Raw genomic sequence first — 18,980 nt, 5'->3', positions numbered from 1 at the left:
TTTGGTACAGTGTATCTAGACGATCATATAGACACAATTCCTTACTCAATGCCTCAGTAAGCATGCTTATACTTTCTTTGTTTCATTCCATTTCTACAATAAGAAGCTATTATTAGATATACAGCTTTTCTTGATGACTAGAGAAAAAGAGGGAATTTTCATTTTTTTTTTAAATCCAGTATTTACAAAAAAGAACCTTACTGCAATATGTGTAGGACATCTCAGGCAATAGCCAAAAGAGGCCTCAAGAGGTCACATATTTCTTGTCTGCTGACGAGAAGTGAAAACATTCAGACACGCCCTCAAAATACTGCATCACGCGCGTGTGCGTATTCACCACTAAAAAACCTTACATATTTATTCATTCAGTTTCCAAATTTAAATATTTGAAGTTTTTCCTTAAAATTAGTTTTGAATTTGAGGTTTCTCTACTGATATATATGTCTTTGGTTCTCAGAACTTTTAATAATACATAGCATTATTAAAGCCCTTTGAAATACAAATAAAAATTTCCACTCATTGGTGACTGCCAGCAAGAGTATGGGCTGGATATGTTCTCTGAAGAATGTTTCAGCATTGAATTGAATCCTTTGCTTTTACATGTAGGTCATCAAAAATTTGCACATTTATCCTAAAATAGTGGAAAAAGGTATTGGTACCATTTCTAAAGTTCTCTAAAAGTATTAAGAATGCCTCATCATTATCTCTCCTCACGCTGGTTGGATGAACTCATCACATTGTATTTATTCTTCTTGTCTTCAGGCATCTAAGAGAGAGCATCGAGGTAATCCCTTTGCTTAATTCTTTGTCAAAATTTAGGGATATACGTACACTGTAAACATGTGACATACTGCAGCTGCAGCATTCCGTCATGCAAGCTACTGCACCATTTGTACGAATGTCGTGCTGATGCAAACAGCCCCCACTTAACAGCCATGCACCCAGCACCATTAGCTTGCCAGCTTGATAAGTCTGAAACAACCCTTATTGTTTTGAAATGCAGACAGGTGACCTCAGTGAAAATACTTGAAGCCAATGAACATACGACACTGAATGCCAGCTTAGTTTCAAATGACCAAGCACAACTTTCTCTTCCACCTTTATTAAATTAGGTTTCAGTTATGCGAATGTTACATTACAACAGTAAAACCAACTTTACTTTTCATTTTTGTTAAATGTAACGATATCCAGTAAAGTAATACCTCCCATTTTAAACAATCTGTATGTTCGTCACTAGTATCTCTGTAAGATGTACTTCAATTTTATCTGTGGTAGCGACATTCAGTTTTAGCAACCTTTCCAATTTTAGTTCATTTGTGTCATATAGCTCTACTCTCCCTAATTCAGTTCAATACCTTTTCATTCATTATCCAGTGTACCCATCTAATATGCTGCATTCTTTTGTCCCACCACATTTCAAAAGCATCAACCCTCTTCTTATCTGTACTGATTATAGTCTACTTGAATAAACCAACTGACAAAAGCACAACATATAATAAAAAGTGCTTACAATGTAGCCCCTCGATAGTCATAAAATTAAATACAATACAAAACTTACACAACCAGGAATAAAATATGTAAGTGAAATCACTTAAAAAAAACTAACACTGAATTTGCAACTAAAACAGGAAAGTGAATGTCCTGCAGAACTTCCAGAGGATACTACGAACTTAAATTAGAATGAACACCAATCAGAACACGCACAACAAAAAATACCTAGAAAAGGGTTTTTGAGACTAGATTCTACAATGAAGTGGAACTAGCCATGAGCACAATCAGGAGAAAACAATTTATTTCTTTGGGCATCCAATAAAAGCAAGAGGAAAGAGGAGTCAGGCCAAAAAGTGAGGAATTCTGGAACAGTAAGAGCAACATGAAAAGGAATATGGAAATCGTGGAAATTATAAGGCAACTACAAATAAATATACAATACAAATTACAACAGAAGACTTATAAAATCAGAACAGATAAAAATTAAGAAACTCAAAGGCTCACAAAGTAGATTACAAACTGATACCAACAAACAAGCAATGGGAAGGGTCATTTCCAAGAAGAAGTACTCAGCCAACAGGACACTAAGAAACTCTTTTTATAAAATTGACTTAAGTGGTCCATGAAAGTCACTGCAAGAGGTACTACCATCACTAGTATTATGGTACAGTAAACAGTATTCCCTGTGCATTTCTTGTTCTCTGGAACTTTTGGAGCTGGCTGCACTTTTCTCCGGCAGGGAAGTGACTCACTTATTTTACATTCAACAGCACCCAAGTATAACCTGTCACACGCTCCAGTTTGTGAGTAGAATGTCATAATTTGGGTTTCACATGGAATGGTGGCACCAACAATTATTTAAATAGTTGCAGGTGTGATCAAAAATTAATGAGAATTTTTGCTTTTCTTAAAGAATCTATATTTATTCATTAACATCAACTTCACCCCCTTAAAGTAATCCCCCTCAGATATAACACACTTGTGCCAGCACTTTTTCAATCTTGGAAGCACCTCTGGATCTCACTTTTTGTAAAAATAGAATCTTCAATGATTTTGGTGGCAAAACAACATCTTTTCACAGTTCTCTACAGTCTTGGGAATAGAAAGAAGTTGCAGGGGATCATGTCCGGTGAATATGGTGGCTGAGGCAACATAACAGTTTTACCTTTCATCAAAAAATCATTAACAAGTATTGAGGTGTGAGCAGAAACATCATCATCATCACCATCATCCAATATCCACCACTGCTTTTGCCACAATTCTAGTCATTTCCTTCAGATAGCTTTATGCAAATAATGCATAACTTCCATGTAGTATTCCTTATTGACTACAACCATACTGCAGGAACTCATGATGCACATATCATTGTTATCAGTAAACACAGTGAGATGAACCTTCACATGTGTTTTACCTTTTCGAACTTCTTTTGGTCTTAGCTCTTCAAGCAGTTACCATTGGGAACACTGTGCCTCATCTTCGACATCATACCCATATAACCATGTTTTGTCACCCTTTTAACCTTCTTTAGAAATTCTGGATCATTGTCAACTTCATTCGCCAATTCCTCAGCGGTGTCTCTGAATGTCATCTTTGGTTGAAGTTCAATTTTGGAACTAACTTTGCTGTCATACATTTCATGCACAAAAGATCTGAAAAAACTGAATGGTATGAAGGTAATAGTGAACAATAATAAGGTTTATTTGTGGAAGGTGCATGTGATTATGCATGAAACCATTGTTGTCAGTCAGTAGTTTCCACTGACAGCATATACACCCATCAAAAAAAGTTTTGCACCACCCCGGTTCCCAGAACTCCTGAAGACAGATGTTGATTGTGGATATTGTATCATAGGCACAGTCCTTTTCACTGTTCAGAGATGTCACTAAAACCACCCAAAGATGTAAACAACCATGCATGAGCAACGCCTATTAGACGGAGGGGGTCTAACAGCCGATCAGTTCCAATCATTCCACCAGGAAGGAGGTACACGGCTCGTGTTGTACGTAGTTCAACCATGTCTAGGCGGTCAATACCGTGGTTCGATCACATCCGCATTGTTACTTTGTGCCAAGAAGGGCTCTCAACAAGGGAAGTGTTCAGGCATCTCAGAGTGAACCAAAGCAATGTTGTTCAGACATGGAGGAGATACAGAGAGACAGGACCTGTCCGTCACATGGCTCGCTCAGGCCGCCCAAGGGCTACTACTGCAGTGGATGACCACTACCTACAGATTATGGCTCAGAGGAATTCTGAAAGCAATGCCACCATGTTGAATAATGCTTTTCGTGCCATCACAGGACGTTGTGCGCAATAGGCTGCATGATGCGCAACTTCACTCCCAATGTCCATGGCGAGGTCCATCTTTGCAACTACAACACCATGCAGCGAAGCATAGTTGGCCCAACAACATGGCGAATGGACCACTCAGGATTGGCAACATGTTCTCTTCACTGATGAGTGTTGCGTATGCCTTCAACCATACGACCATCGGAGATGCGTTTGAAGGCAACCCGGTCAGGCTGAACGCCTTACACACACTTCAGCAAGTGCAGCAAGGTGGAGGTTCCTTGCTGTTTTGGGGTGGCATAATGTGGGGCCAACATATGCTGTGGTGGTAGGAAAGGTGCCGTAACGGCTGTACGATACGTGAATGCCACCCTCCGACCGATAATGCAACCATATCGGCAGCATATTGGCGAGGCATTTGTCTTTATAGACGACAATTCGCACCCCCATCATGAGCATCTTGTGAATGACGTCCTTCGGGATAACGACATTGCTCGACTAGAGTGGCCAGCATATTCTCCAGACACGAACCCTATCGAACATGCCTGGGATAGATTGAAAAGGGCTATTTATGGACGATGCAACCCGTCAACCACTCTGAGGGATCTACGCTGAATCGCCGTTGAGGAGATGATGTTTGAAATCTCTTTGTAATTTCAAACACATCATTTTTAAACTTTATGTCAGTTACTTAATGTCCAAAACAATGTCAGAAAGTAACAATCTTTATTTGGGAAACAGTACAAAAAACAAAATGTATGCAACATTTTTAGTTTTTGTTACGGAATGGAACTATTTTGAACTAGATAAATTTTGTTTCTTGTTCTTCTACATCCAAAACATATTTTAACCCAAAATAGATTTTGACATGTCCCTGTTCACCCCAAGGACTAATAAATAGAAGAAATAATAAGATTACCACTGCTATTTCTATTCATCCCTGTCTGTGGAGTGAATGGAAATACAAAGTTTTTAACTGTTTATATTATGCATGATCTCAGTCCCAATTTTAATTATATGTTCAAAGTTAAGTCCAGACATGCGAGTCCACGTAATTTAAATTTTCATATTTCTTGTTAATATAATCAGTTGTTTTTTTCTTTTTAAGTTGAAAACTTTTTCTATTCACCCCATTGTATGATAAATCTGTAAATAATGTTAAAAATTTCATTTTTCTTATGCAAGTTTACTTAGAAATTTTGCTTAGATTTTATGGACATTTGTGTGCTTTCTTTAAATCAAGGGTAGTGTTAATTATATGGAAACAAAATCGAATTCATATTAACTTTTTATTTTGTCACTGAAAAATGAAATGTTCGTATGGCATTTATTGGCCGGGATATCCCCTTCGGGGTTCGGCTGCCATATTGCAAGTCTTTTTACTTGACGCCACTTTGGCGACTTGTGTCCATGATGGTGAAAATATTATAATAAAAAATTTAAAGTGAAATAGTATGGTAATCTGTGTGTACTATAACAAGCTACATACTTTTGGAGGTAAGTGGTATTTTTTTATATTTTCACATCGAATGCAGCACGATATATCGCAATTTAAATAGAACACTGCATGACAGTGTAAAAACTGTATGACATTTTTAGCATTTGCCGTTCAAAATGGCTGACTACAAAAGGATTAAACTGTGCTACGATTGACAATTGTGAAATTGCTCTTACCGTGCAGCGTAGTATGGTGATTGTGTATTTATTGGTAAATAACGTCTCTAATTATGTTCACTGAAACCACAAGCACGCTCCACTCCATAAAGCCACGCTCCCTACTACAGTACGCGTATCATCGCCATTTCTGATAGCTGCAGAACTAAAATATAGAGGCAGGGGGGTCATACCGATAAGTATCAGATAGACTCGCCTATGACTTGACATCAGCTGGCTATGTCCATCAGTAGAGCAGATCCATTGCTCTTACCCCGTGGGCGGCTACCGTGCAGAGCGACGGCCGAATCGCCTGCCTCGCCGGGCGGCCGGTGGCCGAGGCGTCGGTTTACTGGCTGCCCCAGGTTTCGGACCCACTGCAGTGGCAGGGCCATCCTTGCTGCTGCTGTAAAAGACAGGCCACTAAAGTCAGAGCAAAGCACAAATAAAAACAACACAGAATAGGACGTTCATGTAAGACTGGTTGTAAGGAAGGCAAATGGCAGACTATAGCCCTGTGTGAGAGTTCAGGAGACTGCATGTGCCTGTAAAGCATGATATACACATATTGCACATGAGACTCATTTTTGAGTATTGCTCAAATATTTGCATCCCACACCAGTCAGTCCCAGTCCCAGTCCCAGTCTCTCTCTCTCTCTCTCTCTCTCTCTCTCTCTCTCTCTCTCTCTCTCTGTGTGTGTGTGTGTGTGTGTGTGTGTGTGTGTGTGTGTGTGTGTGTGTGTGTGTGTGTATGGGCGCACGTGCACGCATAGTATTTGCCCCTTGCCGTAAGCCATCCACCACACTGGTAGTCACAAAATTTGGAACACCATGACCTTCAACAGAAAGACTTTGAAATGAATAATTCCTTTTACATAGTTGGGAGTTCTTGTGACACAAAATGGAAGCTCTGTGGAGGAAATAAGTAGCAGAGCATTTGTGTGCAAAAAGAACAATGGCAAGACCAGGATTGAAAAATAACAATACGGAAAGGGTAGACTGATACTCACTGCACAGAGGACGCACTGAGTCGCAATCAGGCACAGAGAAAAGAAAGGGCTGCTCTGTGTGGTGAGTAGCAATCCATACTGCTTATTGCTGTGGTATAAAAAGAACTTTAGAAAAGGTGAGGGGTTAAGTCAACTAAACCTACCGGTAAAGGACATCAGTTTTGACCAGTGGCATAATAATATGTGCTCAAACAGAAAGAGAACATAACAATGACAATACTGGTATTGCATCCAGAGTATTTTTGGAAAGTAGGTAGTTGTGACATGATAATCTGTGGTATAGCCCGAGATCTAGGTTAGGTCAGAAGGTGACAGTTCGGTTATGAGTTGGCATGGCAGTATCGAAACTTCAATTAACCCGAGGTTTCGGAACTGAGAATGTTACGTCACTAGATGTCAAATGTGTGACATTTTTAGCACAACATGTCTCAGGACTATATCATCCCATTATCAAATGCTACAAAACAAGGAAACCAGTCAAATACTGCAATACTACATGTACTGACAACCATATAAAAAAATCCTTCTCCCTTCCTGCTACAGCCTCCTCCTTACCCCCACCCAGTCGCCACTTCCATCACGCACTGGTGCTGCTGTTCGCAGTGTGGTTTCAGTTATCTGAGACTGCAGATGTGTGTGCAAGTTGTGTGTGTGTGTGTGTGTGTGTGTGTGTGTGTGTCTACTGCTGACAAAGGCCTTAATGGCCGAAAGCTTTAATTGTGTGAATCTTTTTGTTGTGCCTATCGCGACTCAGCATCTCCGCTATATGGTGAGTAGCAACTTTCCTTCTCTGGTATTGTTACATTCCATCCTGGATTTCCCATTGTTTGATATTTCACCATATAAAAAATAGTTATATAGACCCTCAGTAAAACATACTTTAAAGCTCCTGTATGCCGTCAGGCAACGTCAAAAGTAAAAATCCAGCAGAAAATCTGTTTCGTCAAACATAAAACTTTTCTTAGAACAACTCATGTTGACATGTTACTCTCTCAAGCATAGTTGTGAACTAAAAGCAGCTGCTTCTACCTACCAAAGATAGTCCATTCCTACAATGCGTATGCCCCCGACGATGCTACTGTCTTCGATAAAATCTGTGAACATTAATATGCTGAGTCCTAGAAAATTCTACAAACCAATAATACACCTATGTTGCAACATTTGCATTCGTACAGAATGGCCAACAGGGAACATAAAACCTAACACTGATTAATTCATAAGTTGGTACCTGCTTTTCATGGAGGACACAGCTAAAGTGGACCCAGAAATGTCTTCTCATTTACCATGCTGATGCCTTCCTTTCTTAAAGTGCAAAAAACACTGCTTCCTCTAAATCTGACAACCACCACCATTTATCCTCAAAGTGCAATTACCCTCACTCATGCTGTCAATGATGTTACTGATGAATGCTGCTCACTCTCGATGTGCGTCACCATGTCTCTAAGTCCTCACAATGAGATTGTAGAAATGAGAATGCTTAGGTAAATAGCAGTAGAAAGTGTTTTTTGTGCAGGTTTAATAGATAGGTTGGATGCAGCAGTAGTGCACAAAAACCAACAAAATTAGATAAATCCCCAGAAGTGTAAAGTAATGCAATATTGGGGAATTATCTCTGTGTATAAAAGGCAATGTCCCAACCGACTGACTCATCGTCGGCCAGCCAAAACCACTAAAGGATAGAGATTTGAAGTTTTGAGAGGGAGTGGATCTCATACTGCAGGCATCATTTAAGGATGGACTGCCCGAAATTCCAACCCTAAGGGGACGAAATAGGGGATGGAAAGCTTTTTGAAAGTATGTCACTATTAAGGGAATTTTGATGCTAGATCTATGAAAACTGGTATTTGGTTTCTCTGTCAGAAAAATATAAAACACACATTTCAGAATTTTGTATCCACTAACAGGGTAAAATAGTAGGTGAAAGTTTTTTTGAAAATAAATAATTACTAAAGATCTACTAAAGGATTTTTAAGGCTACATCTATGACAACTGGTACTAGACGTCTTGGTTACAAATAAAAAAAAGTATGTGTTTATCGAAATTCTGCCCTTAAGAGAGTGCAATAGGCGATGAAAATTTTTAATAAAATATTTCATTACATTAAACAAATTTTAAAGACAAAATATGAAAATTGGCATTTCACTTCTCAATCAGATATAAGGAAATATTTGTTACAGAATGAAAGTTGCTATGGAAATATCTCCACCACAAGAATGCAAAAGGCACGATTAACAAAACTTGACTCCAGCTACCAGAATCGCTTTTTGGTAAGAAGTACATTTGGCAGTGCAGTGCAAAGACTGTGCTAGCCCCGTATAAATTTGTGAGGTTATTTAACAATAAAGGGGTGCAAATTCCATTTAGGGTTGACAGCAAACTGCAGCAGAGGTTAAAGCATGACTGGCAAAGAATAAAGGGAATGGCTCATCGGGAACTGTGCACCTTAAGAGTGAGTAGCATTTGCGGGGTAATGTCACGGACTGCATAACAGTAACAGCACTTTGAAGATAGAAGGTGGCAGCTGTCAAATTTAGAAGAAGCAAGAGTTTTTTTGCACTTTATGAAAGGAAAGCATCAGCGTGTTTAGTGGGAAGACATTTCTGGGCCTACTTTAGGAAGGTCCACCTCGGCAAGCAGCCACCGACTTATCTGAATTTTCGGTCTTTGGTTTTATGTTTTCTGTTGGCCATTCTATAGAAATGCATATGTTGTAACATAGCTGTAGTATTGGTTTGTGTGACTCGACATTTAATGTTCATAGATTTTATAAGAGACATTAGCACCATTGGAGGCTGTGACGTATATGTTGCAGAAATGTACTATCTTTGGTAGGTGAAAGCAACTGCCTTTAGTTTACATCTATGCCTTGAGAATGTAATACACTGACACGAGTTTTTCTAAGAATAGTTGAATGTTTAACAACGCAGGTTTGCTGCTGGGTTTTTACTTTTGATGGTGCCTAATGTCACAGGAGCTTTAGGGTATATTTTACTACAGGATAATATAAATATTTTTTATGTGCCCAAAATGAAATGTATTCGCAGTTGCGAATGTGAACTAATGTCAGTTGTACAGCAGAATGACGACAATGAAAATTTGTGCTCGACCGGTACCCGAAACTCGATTTCCCACTTATCATGATAATTCCATAATACAACTGACAGTTGTCCCTATTTGCAACTGAGAATACATTTCACGTATTTCATAACGGCAGCAGTGTCTGTTCCTTTGGACATGCGTGCATATCTGAACTAACATTGCATCATTCTTAACAACACAGGTGATGAAATATCGTATTTTTTATATGGCTACCAGTATGTGCAGTGTTGAGATTTTTTGATTCGATTCATTGTTTTATAGCATTTGATGTTGTACTAAAAATATACAACTGACAGCTGGTGGTGTAACATTCTCAGTACCGATTCACGAAATAGTAGTACGACAGCTTCAAAACAGACAACCTGAGGTTTGTTGATGACAAAAATTCCAGTAGAACTGCGAAAGAGATTTGTCAAAAGTTTTGCTTGACATGTTCTATTATAGAAAAATGTTGAAGGATAGATAGTTAGACTGGGTAAGTAATGAGCACGTACTGAATCCAACAGGGGGAAAAAAGAAATTTATGATGCAACTTCCCTATAAGAAGTGATCAGTTGATAGGATATGTCTTGAGGTGTCAAAGAATTGTCATTTTGGAAACGGAGGAAAATGTGGAGTGTAAAAATAGTAAACAGGGACCAAGGCTTCACTACAGTAAGCAAGCTGAAGTGGAGGGAAATTGCAGTAGTTTTGCAGAGATAAAGAGTCTTGCACAGGATAGAGTAGCATGGAGAGCTGCACGGAACCAGTCTTGAGAATGAAAACAATGACAACAGGTCATCATATCTGTGATACACTCCCCACCTTTCATGACAGCACAAAAGAAGACCCTTCCTTTAAAATGTTGATGTCTTCCAGCAAACCTATGTCCACCCCCAGTAGCTGAATGGTCTGCGTGATGGGTTGTCAATCCTCTAGGCCTGGGTTCGATTCCCAGCTGGATCAGGGAATTTTCTCCGCCCAGGGACTGGGTATTGTGCTGTCATCATTATCATCCAGGGACTGGGTGTTGTGCTGTCATCATTATCATCCTCATCGACTGGAGGTCACCAAAGTGGCTTCAAATTGAAAGACCACAACCGGCAAATGACTGTCCGACGGGGGGCCCTAGCCATACGATTAAATAAAAAAGCAAACCTGTCTGCCAAGGATCCCATACCACTCATCAATACCCGAGATGTGGGTGGACGAGTGTTGTGTAAGCAGTAGCTTTAGTATGCTACAGCATCCTGAGAAATCAGCAGAAGCAGAACTTGCTCTGGAAAACGGACACCGCACAGCATTCGAGGAGACAGCTATTATTAAATGGACGAATTGTTTCCGTGATAGCATTAGAAATGAAGCAGTTCAATATAATTCCTGAAAACAGCCGCAATAACGATGGTGGTCTGCAGCTAAGCACAGCTCGGGAGATGGACACTGGAAGGGTGTAACATGTGTGACGCTCTTACAAGGAAAATATGACCTAGGACTGAACACTGGTGATGACATCAGAGGCAGTAGTGCAGCAACAGGGTGTATCAGGATCTCACTGACAATAACAGATCACATGAAGAGTATCATTTTTTATTAAGGAACATATATGTCTACCCGTCAGGGTAGCCGAGAGCACTAAATGTCCTGCTTTCTGGACTTGGGTAGGCGCGCCGGCCCTGGATAGAATCCGCCTGGTGGATTAACCACGATGGCTGGTGTGCCGACCAGCCTGGATGTGGTTTTTAGGCGGTTTCCCACATCCCACTAGTTGAATACCGGACTGGTCCCCACATCCTGCCTCAGTTACATGGCATGCAGACATCTAAACACTTTTCCGTGGATTACACTAGTCGCAGAGAGTTGGGGTACACTCATTCTGTCCCAGGCGGTACAGGGTGGTGGCAGGAAGGACATCCGGCCACCCCTTAAACTAAACTCGCCAAATCCAATTAACCGTGCCGATCCTGCGTAGCTGTGGGAAAAGGCACAAGCGATAGATGATAGTCTTAAATACGTCCTTAAAGTTATAATAATGAATAACTACAACTGCACAAAAATTATCATTTGTTATTATTGGGTATATTCTGACAGTAATTACACGAACGGTTCAACAGCACACCCTGTGCTTCAATACATGATACACACCGTTGAACCAATGCCCGCCCAACTCTGGAGAACATATCAAGATACTGTTGGATTTACATGCAGTGTATCCACAGTTGAGAATATGGACTACCATCACCTGTATAACTGAATGAAGACAATGAAATTTTGTGAGAAACTGGGACTCAAATCCAAATTTCGTGCTTGTCGCAAACAGTCATGTTACCATTAGGCTATCTGAACATGCTTCGTAGCCAGACCAGGACTTCCACATGTGGTCAACCATGTGTGTACAATCTGCACTTGTACATTCATTATGTATATTGCCGTACAAATTGTAGACACACGGTTGACGAGATATGGAAGTTCGGGTCTGGCCATGGAGAGTGCTCCGATAGCCTAATGGTAAGGTGATTGTACACGATAAGCGTGAAATTCGGGTTCGAGTCCCAAATTTTGTCATCATTCAATTATAAAGCTGGCGGCTGTCCATATTCGCACTTGCAAATACATTTCACGGACAATGAGGTTTCTGGATTGTAGCCGGATCACGTTGACTTCTTGCCATGATATTTCGGCTGGCAATCGTCCGGCCATCTCCAGGTGAGTATCCGCCACTGGAGACTGCGAGTTCTCGATATCAGCTTCATAGCAAAAATTAAACGTGTGCGCATTGGTGGCCATCACAGCAGTGTGCTCTATCAAAATCCGTGCCTTCTGGAAATACTGTTCTATCTGTGGCGCGCAGGCACACGTGTAAAGGTGGAAACTACACGTCCGTCCTCTGTCGGAATGCGCATTCGCATTGCTAAAAACCGGACGTCAGATGTCACCAGACGTGCCATTATGAATAAACTGTCTTCTCTCATAAGAAATTAGAGAGATCACCGGGTCCTGAGCCTTGTCTAGTTGAAAACCGCCATCACGATTTATAAGATTTTGTGCTAGGCGTATTTCCACAGATTCTTTAATTACTGAATCCCAAAAAGTTCTCGCTGGGGCCATGATTTTCGTGGCAGAAAAATCCACAGTGTGTCCGGTAATACAATGCTCAGCTACGGCCCACTTGACTGGGCCACAAAAGGCAAGTGTGGCAGTCACGTTCAACGCACCTTTTATGTACTGTGCATGTAGTCTGACCGATGTAAGCTTTGCCACACTGGCAAGGATTTTTGTAGATCCCCGCCTTCCGCAGACCCAGATTGTCTATTACAGAACCGAGAAGGGCACTAATCTTCATTGGCGGCTGGAAGATTACTTTAAGTTGATGTTTCCTTAGAATCCTGCCTACTTTAGATGAAAGATTGCCGACGTATGGAATGGACACCCTGGACTTTAACAGCTCCTTATCTTCTCGATGTTGTGGGTGGTCACATTTCTTCACTCTCAGCGCTGTACTACTCTGACGTGGAGAGTAGCCGTTACCTCTGAACACCGACAGTAAATATTCTAGCTCCTTTGTATGGTTGTCTTTATCCGAAACAACATGAGCCCAGTGCACCGACATTTTAAGGATGCTGGTAGTTTGTGCAGGGTGATGGCAACTCAATGCCTGCAGGTAAAGGTCCGTCAGTGTGGTTTACGGTAGACATAATGCCCTAATGAACAATCCACTTTCCTACTAACTGAGACGTCCAGAAACGGCAAGTAACCATCCTTCTCTATTTCCGTATATCGTGGCAAGAACTCATCATGAACCAACTGCAATCCTGAAACCTCATCGAAAATTCAGTGCACTGGGAAAACTTTGAGAATCACGCATTTAACATATAGTCACTGCAATGTTTATTCCTTTGAACTTGGATGCAGGTGGTAGATATATGGGTGATGACATATGGAAGTTTGAATCTGGCCATGCACAGATGGCCCAACTCCAACGCAAGTGATAGCAATAAGTGAAAAATTTGGGTTCTAGTCCCAGTCGGGTGCAAATTTTCATTGTCATCATTCAAATATACAGCTGATGGTTGTCCATATTTGTAACTGTGAACACATATAGTGTATTTCATAATGCAGTGCCTTTGCATCATAATTCTGAACAACACTGGCAGTGAAATATCGTATTGTCAGACCTGGTGGAATGCATCAGTGATTTGGGCTTTCAGCTCAGCTCTAGTGGCAATTGGAATAATGAGAACTGTATCCTTGACATGTCCCCAGAAAAAGTTAGCAAGGGGCATCAAGTCAGGCGAATGCACTGGCCATACGACAGGTTGCCTTGTCCTATCTGATGGTCCCCAAAACTGACAGTTAGCTGTGCCACCCACGAATGCTGAAGTGTGCTGGGGCTCCATCAAGCTGGAACCTGAGGCCTCAGTACACAGCACGCTATAAACTGTACAGCAGTTCCAGAAATGTGGTCTGCGGGAACTGTAAACAAGCTGCTCCAGTTAACCGAGGCGGCAGCATTACAGGTCTCAGAATATGATTATCCACAATTCCCACACAGGTTTCCAGACGACGTTCATTGGTGTAATTTAATAGCAACCGCATGTGTGCGCTCATAATTCCAGATGTGACTGCCCCTGCAATTAAAGAAAGCCTCATCAGAAAATAAAACATAATTCACTCTTTGATGCACAAACTGCATACGATGTGGGTAATCAGCTGGTGTTAAAACCTGCACTCTGAGAAGATGGTACATGTGTAGGTTGTGCTCCAGCAAAACTCTCCAAACAGATATGTGCTGCTTGAAGATTCAATGCTTAATCAACAGATAACCTCACACCTGCACCTAAAGTCTAGATCGGGGCCAGCAGCAATCATGGTGGTGCTTATCTACTGCTCGTAGGATGGCAAACCGTAAGTTCTGCGCAACCAATGGAATGATTCTTTGACATAATAAATGAGAGGCGAGCAGGGAGGCAATGTATTTCTAGCAGCAATATTGAAACCCTTGTCTTGTTTGCTGTTTTTCAGTGTATTGGTGAGTTTTGAGAGAAATATTTTGTAATTATGGCAGCGAGTGTTATAAGGTGGATTGATTTAGTCCCATATGGTGACGTTCGTTGGTGCATCTCTCACGGATTAATTGCAGAGACACAAAAATGTGTCATATGTGGTGGTGAAATGACTATGCAATTGAGTGCCTGAGCACACTGAGTAAGTGGATCAATGTTTTTTAACTAAATGATGGGAGAAGGTAAGTGAATCAATGTTTATTCACAATAGAGTCCCATGTTCAATGTACAGGGCGATTCAAAAAGAATACCACAACTTTAAAAATGTGTATTTAATGAAAGAAACATAATATAACCTTCTGTTATACATCATTACAAAGAGTATTTAAAAAGGTTTTTTTTTTCACTCAAAAACAAGTTCAGAGATGTTCAATATGGCCCCCTCCAGACACTCGAGCAATATCAACCCGATACTCCAACTCATTCCACACTCTCTGTAGCATATCAGGCGTAACAGTTTCGATAGCTGCTGTTATTTCTCGTTTCAAATCATCAATGGTGGCTGGGAGAGGTGGCCGAAACACCATATCCGTAACATACCCCCATAAGAAAAAATCGCAGGGGGTAAGATCAGGGCTTCTTGCAGGCCAGTGATGAAGTGCTCTGTCACGGGCTGCCTGGCGGCCGATCCATCGCCTCGGGTAGTTGACGTTCAGGTTTCATAACTAACCTTTTTCGTAGGACTCTCCATACAGTTGATTGTGGAATTTGCAGCTCTCTGCTAGCTCTGCGAGTCGATTTTCCTGGGCTGCAAACAAATGCTTGCTGGATGCATGCTACATTTTCATCACTCGTTCTCGGCCGTCCAGAACTTTTCCCTTTGCACAAACACCCATTCTCTGTAAACTGTTTATACCAACGTTTAATACACCACCTATCAGGAGGTTTAACACCATACTTCGTTCGAAATGCACGCTGAACAACTGTCGTCGATTCACTTCTGCCGTACTCAATAACACAAAAAGCTTTCTGTTGAGCGGTCGCCATCTTAGCATCAACTGACGCTGACGCCTAGTCAACAGCGCCTCAAGTGAACAAATGTACAACTAAATGAAACTTTATAGCTCCCTTAATTCGCTGACAGATAGTGCTTAGCTCTGCCTTTTGTCGTTGCAGAGTTTTAAATTCCTAAAGTTGTGGTACTCTTTTTGAATCACCCTGTATTAATAAACATAGATCCACCTACCTTCTCTCATGTTTTAATTAAAAACATTGATCCATATGTTTCCATCCATGATTTACCTAAAAAAGGGGGGGGGGCAGTGATCCACTAACTCCGTGTGCTTGCACAGATCGATTGCGTAGCAATACAGAGTAGAGAAATATTTCGCTGCTTTTTTGAATATATCACAGGTTGCGACACTGTCCTCAGTTTGCAGATACTAGCACGGTTTCAATAGTTGCGACTCAAACAAGAAGCAATTAAATTTGTAATTGACACTTACAGCAATGTTTCACCCTTTCTTCCGAGTGTACTACTTCAAAACATATCGTCTGCCAGCTGTTCCCTCATTGGTTGCATAACACAAACAACTGAGACACATTCTTTTTTTCCCATCCTACCTCGCAGCAAGTGCTGACAACTTTCCTGCACAAAACAAACAAGTGCTCCACTGGTCCTATTCTAGACTTTTATCCATACCTGCCACCACCTACATGCTGAGGACACGAACTCCAAATTTCTTGTAAATGTCCACAAATTATAGCCTAGGAACTGGAATGTGAGTATCTTCTGAAATGGAACTGATTTTCCTAGATACAAAGAGCTGCTTTTCCATTTACCCTCTCCTCTGTGTAACACATAATCAGGACTAATAAGCTGCACAACATTGAAGATACAGTATTATCACAACACAGGCTGAGTGTCAGGACAAGAATGACTCCACAAAATAACACCCTCACTAGGATGGGTGAAGCACATCACTACATGGCGGCGCACATCGTGACAAGGTGTGTAACTCACAAACGGCAGATCAGAGCATTCATGTTCCTCAACAAAAAATTATCATCTTTGTGTAATCTTTCATCCCCCCACATTTGCTGATGACATCCTGAAACACGCTGTTTATAAGGATGACAGTAGCAAACCACACAACAGCGACCACTTGACTGTAGCCAATGGACACTTAGTCAGAATCTCATGGATACTCAACCACTTAACACAGCAGGAAACTCTAGCACATTTTAGGAGTATACAGGATATTTCACAATTCGTGTTACACACTTCTAGAGGTTGTCGAGGGGACTTAGTAGACAAATTTTTACTCAGGAACCCATGTCCGAAAACAACATCGAACGACATTGCAGAGCGTTAAAGTTACATGTGCCAGTACCTGTAAATGTAGGTATTATACAGAGTGATTCTGTGACGACTTTTTGTTTTTTTGTTTTTGTTTTAGGAAGCAAAAACAACAAGGGTCATACGTGCCCATGTCAAAATTGTAAAACACAAAGAAAAGAGAGGACTTGAAAACAACTACACGTCAATCCCAATCGATGGGAGAGAAGACAGCTTAAGACAGGAACATGGAGAAAGGTCTATAAAATACTCCATAGAGAAATGGATGTCCAGAACTAAAAATTAAATGGCCTTTGCTATATTGCTACAACAGTTAAAAAGTAAAATGCGGTTGACAGCCCGTGCTTCGTTCATTAAAACGGCTGATAACTCAGACAGCAAAAACAAACGGAAACGTAAGCAGTTAAAAGAAGCGCACTCAGTCAGGAAATGGCAGAAGGTTAAAAGTTGGGTGCAATGTGCAAAAAGTGGTAGGGGAGCATCACTTAACAAATGGAAATGGCTAAAAAGACAGTGCCCAATACGCAACCTAGTTAAAATGATCTCCTCGCGGCAAAAGAGCCGAGAGGAGGTTGTCCAAGTCGCTAGGAGAGGCTTAATAACCTGGAGCTCGTTCCCGTGAAGTGAGGACCAGTGGTGATGCCGAAGTGACACCACCTGTCGGTTGGTTGGTTTACAGGAGGGAGAAAAGGGACCAAACTGCGAGGTCAACGGTCCCTTGTTCCCGGTAAAATAATTACACGAGGGAAAGAAGAAAAGAAAGGAGACGCACAGCACAATAACAGGAGACTGGAAGAACCAGAAGAACGACATAAGGACAACTAACACTACTACAGGCAAAACAGGAAAAGAAAACCACAGAGAGAAGCAAGAAACAGGTAGAAGGGATAAAAATAAGGGAGCAGATGACCGTGGCTGGCCCACCACGAGAATAAAAAGGAAACGCCAGGCACTCTGCGACACATTAAAACATCCAGCCTAAAAGCATTAGAGTGGAGAACACAAAGGGACAAAGGACATGCACGAAAACTTATACACAACGATAAAACCGACTGTCACATACAAAATGTAAAACTAAATTAGCGGATGAGGTGTCGTCAGCCAAAATTAATGGCAACGAGTCCAGTAACCGAAGAGTCCGTCGCAGGGCAGCCAAAGAGGGACAGTTCACTGAGATAAGGGTCACTGACAGCTGGGCACCACACCGACACCGAGGTGGGTCATCACGGCACAGGAGGTAGCAGTGTGTCACCCGAGCGTGGCCAATGCGGAGCTGACAGAGAACCAGAGTCCGTGCAAGAGGCCCGCGTGGAGGTCTTCCACACATTCGTAGCCTCCTTAATGGTACGCAGTTTGTTGTGCGTATTGAGGCCGTGCCATTCTGTCACCCAAAGATGCAAAACCTTGCGGCACAGTACTGAACACAGGTCGGTTGCAGACAAGACGATCTCCGTAAGCAGTTTCCGTGCAGCCTGTTTGGCCAGCCTGTCGGCAAGTTTGTCGCCTGGGATTCCGACGTGACCAGGGGTCCAGACAAACACCACTGAACGACTGGACCGTTCCAGGGCATAGATAGACTCCTGAATGGTCACTACTAAAGGATGGCGAAGCTAATGCTGGTCGATAGCTTGTAGGCTACACAGAAGAAACGACTCCCCACAGCATGAACGAGTGTGCTCGAGAGCACAAGATATAGCCACCAGCTCGGCATTGAAAACACTGCAGCCATCGAGCAAGGAATGCTGTTCAATACGTCCTCCACGGACATATGCGAACCCGATGTGATCATCAGCCATCGAGACGTCAGTGTAAACCACTTCGTGGCCTCGGTACACGTCAAGAATTGAGAGGAAGTGGCAGCGGAGAGCTGTGAGGTTAACTGAGCCCTGAGGACCACGTGAAATGTTTAGACAAAGCCGCGGTCTAGGTGTACACTGTGGAGGTGTGTACGTGAATGGACCTCGAGTGTAGGTGGGGAAGGCAAGGACTCCAGTTCGGAAAGAAGGGATCGGACACGAACTGCATTTGGAAGGCCCTGACCTGGGCCGCCAACGTGGGAGATGAACTGTCGTGGGTGGGATAAGGAGACATAATTCGGATGTG

The 18,980-nt window shown here is 41.8% G+C and overlaps 1 protein-coding gene across 4 annotated transcripts in view; it reads right to left on the bottom strand.

The window, feature by feature from the left end:
• The window catches only part of LOC124720044, a 37,758-nt gene that overhangs the window by 6,596 nt on the left and 12,182 nt on the right, over window positions 1-18,980 (bottom strand). The window contains exon 2 of one of the 4 annotated variants that reach the window (XR_007006046.1): window positions 5,625-5,836. The exons of 1 other annotated variant lie outside the window; for it this stretch is intronic. Coding sequence is in view for 1 of the 3 variants with exons in the window: in XM_047245301.1 (XP_047101257.1) it covers window positions 5,716-5,836 (121 nt within the window). In the remaining 2 variants the exon portion in view is untranslated. The remainder of the gene's footprint in view (window positions 1-5,624; window positions 5,837-18,980) is intronic. 2 more of the 4 variants (XR_007006045.1, XM_047245301.1) reach the window with 2 other exon arrangements.

Source organism: Schistocerca piceifrons, chromosome 11, assembly GCF_021461385.2.
Source record: "Schistocerca piceifrons isolate TAMUIC-IGC-003096 chromosome 11, iqSchPice1.1, whole genome shotgun sequence".
NCBI classification, from domain to species: Eukaryota; Metazoa; Arthropoda; class Insecta; order Orthoptera; family Acrididae; genus Schistocerca; species Schistocerca piceifrons.
This window is presented reverse-complemented; position numbering and strand designations above follow the sequence as displayed.